The sequence below is a fragment of the Perca fluviatilis genome, chromosome 11 (genome assembly GCF_010015445.1).
Source record: "Perca fluviatilis chromosome 11, GENO_Pfluv_1.0, whole genome shotgun sequence".
Taxonomy (NCBI): domain Eukaryota; kingdom Metazoa; phylum Chordata; class Actinopteri; order Perciformes; family Percidae; genus Perca; species Perca fluviatilis.
Genome location: NC_053122.1, coordinates 13,968,812 through 13,984,463, shown reverse-complemented (window position 1 = coordinate 13,984,463; position 15,652 = coordinate 13,968,812). Strand labels below are relative to the sequence as shown.

Below are 15,652 nucleotides of genomic sequence, written 5' to 3'. Positions count from 1 at the left end.
GAGGTAAGACATCTACTAAACATATATGTTTTCATTAAAGGGCCCTGACGATAACTAACACATGTGAGAGTTGTTGCGGAATAGAAAAAAGTCTTTTTAGCTAACGTTAACCTTGCTAACGTTAGCTGTAGCAGGCTGGATGAAACCGACTGACTGGAGCTGTCCACCTGATAAGTTGAGTTTCAACTAATACTACGAACACTATATATACTATATAGAAATGTAGCTAACGTTACAATTCGACTTTGTTATTACTGTTGTTGTATCGGTATTCATTGTACGTCTGTATTTCTTTTTTCGAGTGTAGACAAGTAAACAGGATCAGTGCATTGTTTTACAGCTTGATGCATTTTTTCAGTACATAAGACTAGAGATGGTCCGATACCAGTTTTTGCTTGCCGATATCGATTCTGATACCTGAAATTGCGTATCGGCCAATACCGAGTACCGATCCGATACCAGTGTGTTATATATTTTATTATGTTTTAACAACTGTATACTACTATCCCTGTATGGATGTGATATGATTTCTATCTTTGTTGTCGGTCTGGTTTAATTTAAACTCTTTGTGAAACATGAACAAACACAAACAATGAACGCCACAGAACTTTCTTTTATTGTCCAGTTTGACAGTCAGTTATAACGGAAAAAGAACATAAATAAACTACTTTAACGTAGATTTTCTTTAGGGCTTTATTACGTGGCATCGGATCGGTGCATTAACTCCAGTACTTCCCGATACCAGCGTTTTAGGCAGTATCGGGGGCGATACCGATACCGGTATCGGAACATCTCTACATAAAACACATCTCTGACAATTTATTGCAAGACTTTGTAAAGCAAAGTCTACAACATTATGCCCATGTTGCATACATTCAATGTTGAAAATCCCAGTCAACTCATTAATCACAAGCTTAATCACCTATTTGAAACTGTTGTTGACACACAACATGTCACTCCCTGAATATGCCACATTCTGTACGGCTCTCTGTTAGGTGGTGATGGGCGACATTCGCCAGTCGTTGCTGCCTCGCGATGTGCTGAGTGCAGCCAAGGAGCTGCTGTATCACCTGGACATCTACATCTGTAACCTGGTGCAGTCAGGGAGGCAGCCTCCTCAGGTCGACTCCAAAACCCAGGAGCTGGTGGAGGAGTTCATTCTGCATGCACCTAAGGACAGAAACACCCCAGCCAGGGTATGGCATGACCCTCCCAATGCTTGTGCACACCAATATGCAGTATATAAACACACACATATGGACAGCAATACATTGTCTGTGTTTTTCTTTTATAGAGGATGAGTGCTCTCCAGGAACTCCAGCTATTGGAGATCATGTGCAGCTGTTTCCAGGAACAGAGCCGCGATACTGTCCGTCAGCTTATGTTCTCCGCCCTCTTTAGTCTTCAAGGCAACCAGGCAGACGAAAGTCGCATGGCGCTGTTAGGCAAGCTGGTGTCCATGGCTATCGCTGTGGGCAGAGTTCCTATCTTGGAATGTGCTGCTACCTGGTTACAGGTGAGAATTCAAACACACTGACATAGGGCTGCACGATTATGGCCAAAATGATAATCACGATTATTTTGATCAATATTGAGATCACGATTAATTATCATGATTATTTGTTGATTTTAGCCAAAATAAAATGTTATTGTCACATAATTATATAATTATAACTGCTTTTACGTCCATATTGTGCTACATTCCTACTAATACATCCATATTGTGCTACATTCCTCCTTTATTGAAGGATACTGTGAAGGAGTATGCCATTTCAGCTGTTGTGCGACCGCTTTCCACACATGCATGTTTGCCGTGAAAGATACAGGCAACGCAATTTTCTGTTCACGTTAACGGCGCATATGGTGCCCGGTATCTACCAGACGAAATAGCTACACGGATTTCTGTGGCTCATTACACTGCCACTTACATGTCTGCGTTAGCTCTGATGCTCGAAACCACGTTAGAGGCAACATAAACATCGCTGAATGTCACGCTAGTAAACACTAATAACACGTTACACAGCAGCTAACGTTAGCCTACCGTTAGCCACAGTAGTAACTGGATTAAACACGGCTAAAATGCTGACTGCTAAACAGTGTAGTGTGTCTGTATTTCACTGTAGGTTTCCAACAGCGGGACGTCCAACAGTCTGCTGCTAAAGCTATGAGCTAAAAGACACAAACTAGCACTGGTCACTGCTGTTGTCTGAAAAACAACACAGACGGGACAAAACGTTGCATTTACTGGTAAACTGGTAAACATCGTGACCGGCTTATGATGACCAACTGCTACCTGTTGTGGAATATTCCTCACGTTACTCTGTCCTCTGTGACTGTCTACATCTAGAAACTAAGCTGCGCGGTGCAGGCAGGGAACAGCTCTGATTGGCTCATGGAGACATGTGATCAAACAGTGGTTTATGGAGCGCTAGATTGGCTTTGCAAAAACTGTTCTATGAACGGAATGATGCATTTTAAATATCGCTCGATCACGCAAATTTGATCGTGGGAAGCCAAAATCGTGATCGTGATTAAAATTCGATTAATTGTGCAGCCCTACACTGACATACTGGAATGTGCATAAAACTGTGTTTTGTGTGGGTTTTTATACTTCAATTTGAGTTGTAGACATTGAGTGTGAGGCTAGTCCTGATTGAGTACTTTCGTGTGTGATATATTTCAACTCCTTAGTAGTGCTGGTTACCAAACTTCGATACTTTTAGACACCGACCGAATTACCTCCATAGTATAGAGAATGGAAAAATGCCTTGCTATTTAATACCAAATTTCAATACCTAAGTCAGTAAGCCAATAAGCATGCAGCATGCTTGTACCAAGAGCTAATAAAGCTGGTGATTGGCTGTTTAACGTTACAGATAGTAGAGGTATGCAGGAAAAACACTATGTTATACATAGTTTGTTTTGTATTTTGATAGGCTTGACTACAGTGTGTGTCACATAGGTGTAAAGGAGCTGAAAAAAAGATTTGTACCGTAATGTTGTAATTTCATTTTGTTAAAATGGATTTTATTAAATTGGTAAAGTACTGAAGTACAAAAAAAGAATCGTTCAGGAACCGGTAATGTGGTCACTATCGGTATTGAAATATTTTTTTATTGAAACAATACCCAGCCCTACTCCTTAGTGCCTCTCTTCATCTGTGGTTATGTGTATGTGTGCTCTGGATGTACTGAACATGTGCATCTGGTTGTGTTTGCGTCCTGCAGAGAACCCACCGTGTGTACTGTGTTCGCCTGGCTCAGGTGTTAGTAGATGACTACTGTAGTATGGTGCCAGGCTCGGTGCCCACCCTGCAGAACATCCACAGCGCCAGCCCACGCTTCTGCTGCCAGTTCATCACTGCTGTCACCACCCTCTATGACCTCACCACAGGTGGGATGACACAAAAGTACAAAAACATCTAAAAACTGTGACCTTAAAAACTATTACTAGTGAGATTTGACCTCTTTAAGAAAAATTAATTGGGCCGAAGAAGGAATACATTACGTCAACATCTTTTTGTAAAAATGGCTGGAAATGTAAAATACCCTGGAATGTTCTCTCACAATGTTAATCATTAACAACATCTTTGTGTGTGTTTTGTGTTTTCAGAGGAGCTCACGCCTCCTTTAGAACTCCTACAGATGATTGTGTCGTGGATCCAAGATGACCCTCGTCTAGTCCTAATCACCTTTCTGAACACGCCCCTCACTGGCAATCAGCCAATCAGCTCACTTGATGTTACACCATTAGGGGGGTTGGTGCGTTGGTGTGTCAAAGCCCCCCTGGCCTACAGGAGAGACAAGAAGCAGGTGTTAACCAATGGCACCACTGAGAGTGAGCCAGAGGTGGGGCCTCTTTTCTCTGCTCTCCATCTGAGTGTCCTACAGGTGTGTGGTGTGGTTGGATACGTTTACCTACAGTATACATGAATTTGCAGTATGCTAAACACCTCCACCATGTGAAGATAATCAAGTAATTTTCCCATGCCATTGTCCGTCTCCTGCCACGATCAGGTCCTCATGCTTTTGCCGAACATACTAAATGAGAAGGGGCTTTACGGTCGCCTGGCGTTGCTCCAGATGGAGTCCCTGGCCGCACTGACCTCAGACCTCTCCAGGCTGTTGGACCAGGCTGACAAACACACGCACGCTTCATCCGCAGACACACGTGCACTGTCTCAGCTGGTCCTGGACCGGCTGGCACAGGCCCTGCAGGTGGCCATGGCCAACGGAGCTCTGCTCTGCTCAAGAGGTAAGATTGTGTAAAGAAAGCTCCAAGTGGTAGAAGTAGAGGCTAGAAAAGTTGATTGAGAAGAGGAGTTATTCTTTACAAATTCTTGTCTTGTCATAGATTGCCTCAAAGCCAAAAGTAGCTGCCTTCTTGGGCCTGAGACTGGAAACTTAACGTCACAGATATTCAAATCAAACTCAGTATATGTGCTCTATTTCTCTCTGTCTTGTCAGTTTCTACTGTGCTGTCTTATAAAGACATGAAATGCTGAGACCTTACAAAGCACACATCCAACAACAAACACTTATTATTTGTGTTTTTTAATTGAGAATGTAATGCTATTATTTTACTTAAAGCTGGTATCTGTAATTTTTAAATTACAAACTGTCAATTTATTTATTCAGCTTTATTTTACCCAGGAAGTGTCTTGGGATACGTTTTTTACAAGAGATACTTCAATGAATCCATCTGTGTGGTGGAGTCTCATAAATAAAAACAAATTTACAATAGCTGTAGAGTCCCTACTCTGCTATGATAATGTAGATTACTGACGGCTTGTCGGGGTCATACCTGTCCTGGTTGACCGATGGAGTTCATTCAAAACAGAACCTGAAAGCTACACATTTCACACCCTGTTTGTATTTTTGTGAATAAAAAAATGAAGCATATACCTAATAGCATCACAGTTTCCTAGCTAGAGCATTTCCCAGTTTCATAGGGACTAAAACCCAAATGGACATCATGCTTCCACATAACCTACAACATCTCCACCTTCTCTGCTGTAGACCTGCAGAGAGCAACAGTGTATGAAAAGCTACAGATTTGAGCTTCAAGCGATGACTAAACAAGTAAATGACTAACTAACTGGTTTAATCGCTCGTCATATGGATTGTCTCTCTCATGCTGCCTTGTCTCTACAGAGGACCTGAGAGCCATCTGTTCCCGCCTGCCACACAACAAGTAAGAACCATTAACTGTCCATTTCCCTGGTTACTTGGTTTCAGCTAGAACTATACAGAACAAGAGTATGATAAGAACAGCATCGGTTTCAGGGTTATATACCTATGTAGAGAATGTCTATGTTAATAATCAATACCCCCCAGTTAACATCTTCATTATGTGCAAGGTCACACTGGACAGCGCAGGGTGTTAAGTTGAGGTCTAGTAAATTCCCCCAATAAATTACAGATGAAAATAAAACCATTTTAGTTAACACAACGCTGTAACTTTATTTGAATACAGATTTAATACCTGTAATTTAACAGTGGAAAAAAAAGTTAAGACATATACGTACACTTGATTTCTGCTGCCATTTCAGGCTACTTTTCTTTTAAAAAATAGTGCTTTTCTCAGCCAGCTGTCTAATGAATGCACAGGGGGATCAGTTTTAGAACCGTCAACATAATTACAGTAAGCACCCTGGCAAAGAGTGTCAGGTTAATAAGGGCCCTTTTCTATTGTGGATGTGTATCAACCCTCGGACTTTTATTGTGATGTACAAATTGTTCCTAAAAATTGCTTTTTTGTCATCTCTTGCTTTTTCTTGTATTTGTATCCCCAGTTTGCTCCAGTTGGTGTTGTCAGGCCCGGTGATGTACTACAACAACATCCACACCCCTCCACTGGCCTTCAGCCCCCACGCAGCTCATTCCCCCATCGCCTCACACCCCGCACACACTGCACACACTGCACACACTGCACACACACCTCTAGCCACCCATGCCTCCTCTCACCCTCAGTACCCCGCTCAGCCTTTCATGACGGGAATGCCGTTCCCCTTCCGACCCAGCCACTAAAGGAAATAATGTCCAACTTGTGTGTGTGTGTGTTACCAGTGTTGTTGTCTTTGTTGTTTGTTTGTTGCCATGCATGAATGAATGTATGTGTGAGTGATGTATTATGTATTGTGATGTTAATGAGCATCTTCTGCTAAAAATCTGCCAGGCTAACATGTTTGTCCAATAAATATTTTTTTACCTCACTCTTGATGTTGTTCTTTATACCAACCACTTGTGGTCACTGTTGTCTTACTCCCAGCTGAGTACGGCAGCTGTCAAATTTCATGTCAGGGCTTTATTTGAATTATTGCAAAGTACAAGATGTCATGAAAAGAGAACTTTATGCTTTATGAAAATATGGTGCTTATGCTGTTTTTTATTGTATGGAACGAGTTAAAGAGCTCTTAAATATATAAAAAAATGATTTATTATATTATATTGTTTGCATTGTTAGAATAAACCAAACTTTTTTTTATAATCAGCATCAAGCAAGAGTTCTGAATTCAAATAAAATAAAATGGAATACACAGACGCTACATGACTTATGTTGAGCACAAAAGGCACAAATATCTAAGGGCTGTTCAACTCTGTCCCAAACTAACGTCATTACGTAACCAAAGATGTCAGAGTCTTTTGGAGCCAAGCCCTGTGTGCATAAGCTTTGCCCTGTTATAAGACAGATAGCATATCGTTCGTCTGCAGCACAGCAAAAAAAGATGTTCAACCCTCCCCAGGACCCCAGCTGCCCTCATCCAGGATGAGAATTGCATCATCCATATTAGTCTGCTGCTACTTCAACATTTAAGTACATTCCACATTAGTACAAGCGTGAATTGAAGATTCAGTAAGGGTTGTGTTTTGGGAATCCTAATGGACATGCATACGTGTACATCCCTGTTTTTTTTTTTTTTTCTCATGATCTACTTTTATGCACGCTCTGCCTGTGCTGAGAAGGAAACAAACATACTGAGATATGTATTTGTTTGCTGCTGCTACTACTACTCAGTATTGTTGCCATAATTAGCAGCCACTACTTCCCTATCTATTTAACTAGTTATGTCTTACAATGGTGCAGCAGTAATTTCTTCCTGGAACAACTCTTGCTGAGATGTGAAGTCTCAGATCACTTCACTAAGAGTGTCTACATGTTGCTGCACCTTTGATTCCAGCTGTCACCTCACATTGTCTCTCACAAGTGGGTACTGTTAGAGGCCGATTGTACCATCTGTAGGCTTCCCCCTTGCAGAGCTCATGGGTGGGACAGTGATAAGGATATCTTTTCTGGGAAAATGATGCATAACTGTTAGGCTGGTGGAAGGTGACAACAGATAATATTCGAGTGAAAAAGGCGGGATCGAAGTGAGAGAGAAGAGTGTGTGTGTGTGTGCGTGTGTGTGTGTGTTCATACTAAAGAGACTGTATGAGGTTTGTTTCTATAAAACGTACAGTAGCTATTTGGTGGATGCAGGCTTCCAGTTTCTGTACACTGGTGTCAATATTAGCAAAATCCCTTCGAAAAGACAGGAAATTACACATGCGTATGATCTTTTACTTTCAACTTCATATATGTGAGATATGTTTTTTTTTTATCTAATCAGGCTTTCATAGTGTGAACAAAGCTCACAGTGTTTTGTCTTCTACTGCACCTTGTATATGATTGATTATGATTATTCAACCTAAGTTAGGAAATTACTTTGCTAGTGTACCATGACACCAGACATGCTGGCCAGGGCTGAATTTGTCTGTGCACGATTTTGTGTAGTTATAACGGGTTTCGGAAGAACAAAGAAATGTTTATGTTGGTTCACTTCCCACTTGAAGGTGTGTATTGTGGTTGCATAGGAGGGCTGTCTGTTAACAGCAGCTGCAAAATCATGGTTTCCTGTAGGACAAAAAAACTCCCAAGGTCAAACACCAAATCTGATTCCTTGAGCTCAATTTTCCAAGCTAACCATAAACCAGATGGGTGAACCTTCATTTAGAATCCCTCTGAATTGACCATGCCAGTTTTTAGCCCTTGAATATCTACTCTGCTTGGGATTTTATCACATGAATATCACAATAACATGTTAAGCTTAAGTGTGAAACCCTAACGGATTAATTCTCGAAATGACACAAAGCAGAAATAGACCAACCTCCTTCCCCTATATCATTTTTTTTGCTAGAACGCAGGTGTTCAGTGGTTCATCACACTTCCTCTGTCATCAAAGTAAAGGAACACAAATGCGTAAAAATCACTTGCAGTTTCAAAATTAACTGAAAGTATAAATTAATACTTGCAAAATGAGAAGACATTAACCTTTATTGGAGGAAGACACAGATTTAAAAATAAACATCTCTTTCAACTGGCTTTTGGGAATCATGTAATTGACAGTATACTGTGAGTGAATGTTTATACAGCATACGGCATCATTAACAGACTTGTTTTGTCAGATCATCATACAACATAGGACTTTATCTATAAAAGATTAAAAGTGTAGCTGTGGTTGCCGTGAGACAACCCTCATTTACTTTTCTCAAAGAAAGAATCAGCGCCACTCAGTTTACATCCTGCAAAGCCTATTATTATTGACTTTACCTCAGAAAGAAACAGATCTGAGTGTACATTGTTTTTGAAAAGGTCACCAAACCACCTTTAAGGGATTTAGCAGCATTATGGGAAATGGAAGACATTTCCTTCTCATACAGATCTAAAATCTAGCAGCAGTACAGTAGTCATATTATAGCATTACAGCTAAGCTCATCTTGGCTTTAGCCTGTGAAATACACACACACAACCGGTCAAAAGTTTATAACATATAACATATATATATATATATGTATCTATATCCTCTCTTTTTTGATCAAAGGTTTAATAATTTATATAAACAACAGCAACGAAGACATAAGACACACCTACAGATATAACATCCTCTCTGATAAACTGTTTGACTCCCCTGTGTCCATGTAGTTCATGATGTGTGTTAGAGCAGTAACAATGAGAGGTAGGCACATGCTAACGTGCTAACAGTGACAAGGCTTCAATGCTGATGTTCAGCAGGTAATATTAACCTGGTTTTACTATCTTAGTTTAGCCTGTAAGCGTGCTAACATGTCTGAATATTTGAAGAAAATTTCAGAGCAATCCATCAGATAGTTGTCAATAAATACTCAGTGTCCACTGTATTAGGTGCCCCCGTACAGTCTAATGCAATCCAGTATAACTGTTCTGTCATGAAGTCTACTTTTATGTAAGGGTTAATGAACGACAAGTCCATTATCAGATCTCAATGGACACCCTGCAGCCAATCAGAATGGAGTATTTACCCAGAACATGGTAGAAGATGCCTATAATGTTCAATTTGTGTTGACACCGTCATAGAGGTGTTACTTAAAGTATATTTAGGGGCCGAGCGCCGACAGCGGCAAAGGCCCTATTGAAACTGAAGGAATTATTATTTTCTGCAAATGAATCGCCTTTTTGAGGGGCTTAACATACTCAAAAACTCACCAAAATTGGCGGTCGCATCAAGTCTAGTGAAAATGTACGTATTTAAGGGTTTCGGGAAGAGGCACACAAAAGTGGCTCGCTAGCACCCCCTACAAAGTTAAAATAATTGAGCCCCTGCAGTGTGTTTTACGTAGACTCACGAAAGTTTGTACACATATGTAGCATGTCAAGACGTACAAAAAACGTCATTGGAGCCATATCCTAAACCCAACAGGAAGTCCGCCATTTTGAATTCAAAGTTCGAAATCAGTGCGATTTTGGTCATTTCCACATGTCGTGCTTTAACGAACTCCTCCTAGAGATTTCATCCGATCAACTTCAAATTTGGTCTGTGCCATCTTAAGACCTTAAAGATGAAAGGTTATTAAAAGAAAAACTTTTCGTCATAGGGCATGGCCGTGGCAGGGCGGCCATTTTGTGCATTTCGCCATTGAAACAGGAAGTGGGTGTAACTTGAGTGTACATTGTCCAATTGGCTCAAAACTTTTCAGGATTTATTTATTTGTTGTTTATTTGAATAGGGACAGATACAAAAAACATAGATTATTACATAAAGAACAATCCGATGCCTGTATCACAGTATTCATGTGATCTTGTATTCATAACCAACCCTGAGGACAAATAAAGGCCGATATTTACTGAAAGTCATAGCGCCCCCTAGTGGCAACAGGAAGTAGGCCTAAAAGTCAAGGTGCTATACTTTAACGAACTCCTCCTAAAGATTTCATCGGATTGACTTCAAATTTGGTCTGTGTCATCTTAAGACATTAACGATGAAAAGTTATTAAAAGAAAAACTTTTCTTCAAACGGTGTGGGCGTGGCGTGGCGGCCATTTTGAGTGTTTAGCAATGAACGAGAAAGTGGCTGTAACTACAATGTACATTGTCACATCTGCTTGAAATTTCCCACAATCAACAAGAGTCCAGGCCTGAGGACATATACTGGCCAATATTGACTTTTGGTCATAGCGCCCCCCGCTGGCAACAAGAAATCTGCCTTATATGACAAACATCATCCGATTTACATGAAACTTATAATGTGTGGTCTACATGTGATACTGAGCCGCCCCCTATACGTTAACCACGCCCACTTACTCAGGCCATGCCCCCTTTCATAACATTTGAACCATTTAAGGTAGAGTCTTGTGTGAGGTGTCATTGAACTCAGCAGAGAGTTCCTTCTTCATTGCTGATGGGTTGGCCCGCCCCCTATGTTTAAGCCACGCCCCCTCTCATAACTTATGACCCGTTTAAGGTAGAGTCTTATGTGAGGTATCAATGAACTCAGCAGATACTTCCTTTTTTATTGGTAAAGGTTTGCCCCGACCCCTATGCTTTGGCCACGCCCCCTTTCATAGCTAATGTACTGTATGACGTAGAATCTTGTGTGAGGTATCATTGAACTCAGCAGGGATTTCCCTTTTCATTGGTAACGATTTGCAGTATCTGAGTGCTGCGCAAATGCACGGTTGCAAGGAGCGGCGTCCGCGAGTAACCCCGACGCGCACAGAGGCGCAAGGGCCTGTCCAACGCCTGGTTGCAGCTTTAATTGTTATCATTAAGTTCATTAGTGGTGGCGTTGTACTGCATTATATTTAGAGGTGTTTCTAATATTCTGCATCCCTTATGTATGTAAATGAGGAGGACAACAAAATAGAAACACCTCTCAATATAATGTAGCCCAGTACAAAACGACCTTTAATATGACTTCAGTAATAAACATGAATTTAAACATTTTAACATGAACAGCAGGAGTTTTGTAAATATGTTGTATTGGATTAAATTAGATTGTACCGGTATACGTAATAAAGTGGACACTGAGTGTATTTCACTCTGAACCACCTGTAGACCAAATCTGTAGAATTTGCAGATATTATACAACTTTTATAAAGGAAGTTATTGACTTATCTGAAGTTCCTCAGTAATGGTAATAGTTATAATCTCTTATCAAACGTCTCCTTGTCCTACAATAGATGGGGATACTCTTACTTAGTCGGTTAGCTGTAATCATTTAAAAAAACAAATACATTTGTTGTGCTTCTGCTTTGGACTGCAACCAACAGTTAAATGATTATGTCAAAACGTTCAACTTTGTATTTATTCTGTAAAGAGGATGTTTTTACTTCTCATACAGATCTAATCTCTAGCAGCAGTACAGTAGTCACATTAGCATTACAGCTAAGCTCATCTTGGCTTTAGCCTGTGAAATATATATTTATATATATAACATCCCCTCTTTTTTTGATCAAGTGTTTAATAATTTGTAACATACATACATATAAACAACAGCAACGAAGACATAAGACACACTTACAGATATAACATCCTCTCTGATAAACTGTTTGACTCCCCTGTGTCCATGTAGTTCATGATGTGTGTTAGAGCAGTAACAATGAGAGGTAGGCACATGCTAACGTGCTAACAGTGACAAGGCTTCAATGCGGATGTTCAGCAGGTAATATTAACCTGGTTTTACTATCTTAATTTAGCCTGTAAGCGTGCTAACATGTCTGAATATTTGAAGAAAATTTCAGAGCAATCAATCAGATAGTTGTCAATAAACACTCAGTGTCCACTTTATTAGGTGCCCCCGTACAGTCTAATGCAATCCAATATAACTGTTCTGCCATGAAGTCTACTTTTATGTAAGGGTTAATGCACGACGAGTCCATTATCAGATCTCAATGGACACCCTGCAGCCAATCAGAATGGAGTATTTACCCAGAACATGGTAGTAGATGCCTATAATGTTCAATTTGTGTTGACACCGTCATAGAGCTGTTACTTAAAATATATTTGTTATCATTAAGTTCATTAGTTGTGGCGTTGTATTGCATTATATTTAGAGATGTTTCTAATATTTGACATCCCTCATGTATGTAAATGGGGAGGACAACAAAATAGAAACACCTCTCAATATAATCTAGCCCAGTACAAAACAACCTTTAATATGACCTCAGTAATAAACATGAATTTAAACATTTTAACATGAACAGCAGGAGTTTCATAAATATGTTTTATTGGATTAAATTAGATTGTACCGGTATACGTAATAAAGTGGACACTGAGTGTATTTCACTCTGAACCACCATGTCAACCTCGTATGTAATAAATCTGTAGAATTTGCAGATATTATACAACTTTTATAAAGGAAGTTATTAACTTATCTGAAGTTCCTCAGTAATGGTAATAGTTATAATCTCTTATGAAATGTCTTCTTATCCTACAATAGATGGGGATACTCTTACTTAGTCGGTTAGCTGTAATCATTTAACAAAACAAATACATTTGTTGTTCTTCTGCTTTAGACTGCAACCAACAGTTAAATGATTATGTCAAAATGTTCAACTTTGTATTTATTCTGTAAAGAGGATGTTTTCACATGTACGGAACTAAGATGTTGCATGAGGGGTTTCCTAATCATTTCAGCACAGTGGTTTGGTCTTGCAGCCTCCCGAGTCTGTGGGGGCATACTGTTTTGTAGGCTACATGTGTTTCTTAGTAACTTAAAAAAAATATTTCCATTAAAAGTCTAGAACCACCTCCACCTTGCATTCTCTTCTTCTGAGAAAATATTTCCTGTACGGTTTTTGCACAGTTGGTGTATTGTTACAGTGCCATGACTAGCGCCTACATATGGAAATCTGTTAGCTTGCTGTGCTGCTCACCTCTAACAAGAGTGGCAAGTAATAATTACACAGAAAAAAAGAGACAATTCAATCTGAAGACAGTCTCTATGGTGACTTTACATTCTTGGCCTGGGACCGCATGAAACTACAACGACTGGCTGTGAAAAATGCTGTTGAACTTTCAGAACTCTAAATCCTTGACTGTGAGGCAGCTGTTTCTAAAAGAGGATAGAAACAAATTCCCATCGTGTTCACTGTGTTGTTTAGCAGGAGATACATTGATTTATTTCTTTAGTCTTGTGTAAAAACATGCATGTTCTAAATAAAAAGTTGACTTTAAGGTGGTTGTTGTTGTTGTTAATGTATATAGCTATCTAGAAAATATCATTATTATAATATAATTGCATGGCACTTGAAATGATAAAAGCAATAATGGAAAGTGACCCAAAATGTGGGAAAATTATGCTGTGGGAAAAATATTAAACTTGAGCTCTGTCCCTCCTAATGACTGGTTTGCACAAAATATACATTAGCAGCCTGGCACTAGGCATAAACATGTAATTACTGAAGATACCCAAAAGAGCAATTATAGGGACAGTAACACAACCTTACTAAAGCTGTTTTGGTTCAAGAACCAATAATTAAAAGTGATGGTAAATAAATGGGATTGCTCAAAAAATGAAAAGAACCACCTGTTTACAAAGCTTTACTAATAATTTACCACCACTGGCGTCTACTTTGCTCCTGCCCCCTAGAAATGCCCAATCCCATGCTGTTGATCTGTCAACCCTGTCTGTATGGACATAACAGTGGGTGATACAATAACCAAATTATCAATATTGTCTCCATTTTAAGCTGCTGGAACTGGAGTTGTGTTTTTCTGTTAAATAAAGGCCAATCAAACTACTACTAAATCTTGCACATTAAGCTTAAATTGTATTAAACACTGCATTAGTCGTGGATATTAGAAAAAGGAGCTCAAAATAGTGTAGTCGACAACTTAACTGGAAAAGAAATCTGTGCTTCTGACTTAGTCAGCACACTGAACAAAATAGGCCTGTACTCACTTTCCTACAGATGATATTTTCACAGCTGCGGCATAAAAAAACACTATTTTGTGGCCTGTGGGGTCTGAAAAGTTAACAGACCTCGGCACACTGGTGTTATGTTTGTTCTCATTTCAAGGTGAGCTGCAGATGGAAGTCGCCGATGTGTCTGTGGGGGTCATTCGAGGTAGTCCATGACTGAGGTGAACCCTATGCTCTTTTCCAAGCTAAAATACTGGTGTGGTTATGTTATTTATATTGGTTATAGTGTTTGTCTATAATATGCAAGATTAACGGTTATTATATATATATATATATATATATATATATATATATATTATTGTCTCATTATTTATCACTTTTCATATTATTCAATTTGTCACTCATTGTATGGCTATAATATTCATATAGGCCTTATAGACTAATATTCCTATAGGTACATTTAAGTAAATCCATCAAATAAACAGTCCAAAGTGCAAAGTCCAAATTTTTCCTTAAGAAATATAGTAAAGGTATCAAGTAGCACAAAATGGAAATATTCAATAAACAAGTACCTAAAAATTGAACGTCAGTAAAGTAGCCTACTTAAGAAAATAGGTACTTTCCACCACTGACAGTGACCTTATTTCAACTTTATGGTTTTCTGTTTGATCTCAAATAGTGCAGTATCGTTTTAATTAACGTTTTAAAGTTATCTTCTCAAATATATAATTACTTTACAACAGCTTACTTCTTCATTTGAATTAGTGCAAACATATGGGGTAAGACAGTGATTCCCTCTTCTTGTGCTTAGGCTTTAAAAACCATTCTGACAGTTTCAGAAAAGCACGTGGATCACTCAGCCACAACTATCCTTGCCTGCTCTCAACTCTCTTAATACATCCACGCTCTCAACCGGTAGAATCTCGCGATGGTCTATAATATTTTTTTTTTTTACTTTATTTCTTATTTCGAAAAATAGTTTACAAATATTCAGTCATCACAGTACGTAATCATAAAAGACAAAAATATGTACAAATAATATAATCTGAAAATAAATATGAGGGTAATAATCTAAAAGAAATAAAGTATACAAAGGAACAAAAGAGACAGACTTTCGAACTTCGTTAATAATATAAACAGCAAGAGCACTTAAACAAAGAAATTTAAGTAGACATCAGATATTAATATATTGGATACCAAGAGACTCAAAGTACATGTCAAATTCAACCTGGAATAGTCTGAAGCACGGTGTTGATCTGGAAGATTTTGCCTTATGGATGTGGAACTTACCTAATAAAATAAAGAGATTTACAATATTACATACTTTCTATCTTTACATTCAAAATAGGTGCGATGGTCTGTAATTTATATGGCGCGAGAACAAGCGAGGCGGGTATGGCTATGGCAGTCTTGGAGGAAGCAGCAAGAAAGGAAGTGACGTTGTTGCTACGTATGCCTCTGTAGTAAGCGACGGTCCTATCCGACATCCGATAG

At 39.1% G+C, this 15,652-nt stretch overlaps 1 protein-coding gene across 2 annotated transcripts in view; it reads left to right on the top strand.

Moving 5' to 3' along the window:
• The window catches only part of c11h7orf26 (chromosome 11 C7orf26 homolog), a 6,340-nt gene extending 126 nt beyond the window's left edge, over positions 1–6,214 (top strand). Inside the window, exons 1-8 of one of the 2 annotated variants that reach the window (XM_039815202.1) lie at positions 1–3; positions 996–1,196; positions 1,295–1,516; positions 3,228–3,393; positions 3,613–3,890; positions 4,017–4,254; positions 5,154–5,193; positions 5,795–6,214. The exon at positions 1–3 is cut by the window's left edge and continues 126 nt beyond it. In XM_039815202.1, coding sequence (XP_039671136.1) covers positions 1,002–1,196; positions 1,295–1,516; positions 3,228–3,393; positions 3,613–3,890; positions 4,017–4,254; positions 5,154–5,193; positions 5,795–6,029 — 1,374 coding nt within the window. In that variant the 5' untranslated portion in view covers positions 1–3; positions 996–1,001 and the 3' untranslated portion in view covers positions 6,030–6,214. Of the gene's footprint in view, positions 4–23; positions 175–995; positions 1,197–1,294; positions 1,517–3,227; positions 3,394–3,612; positions 3,891–4,016; positions 4,255–5,153; positions 5,194–5,794 lie in introns of those variants that run through there. The other variant, XM_039815203.1, reaches the window with a different exon arrangement.
• The last annotated feature ends 9,438 nt before the right edge of the window (positions 6,215–15,652 follow it).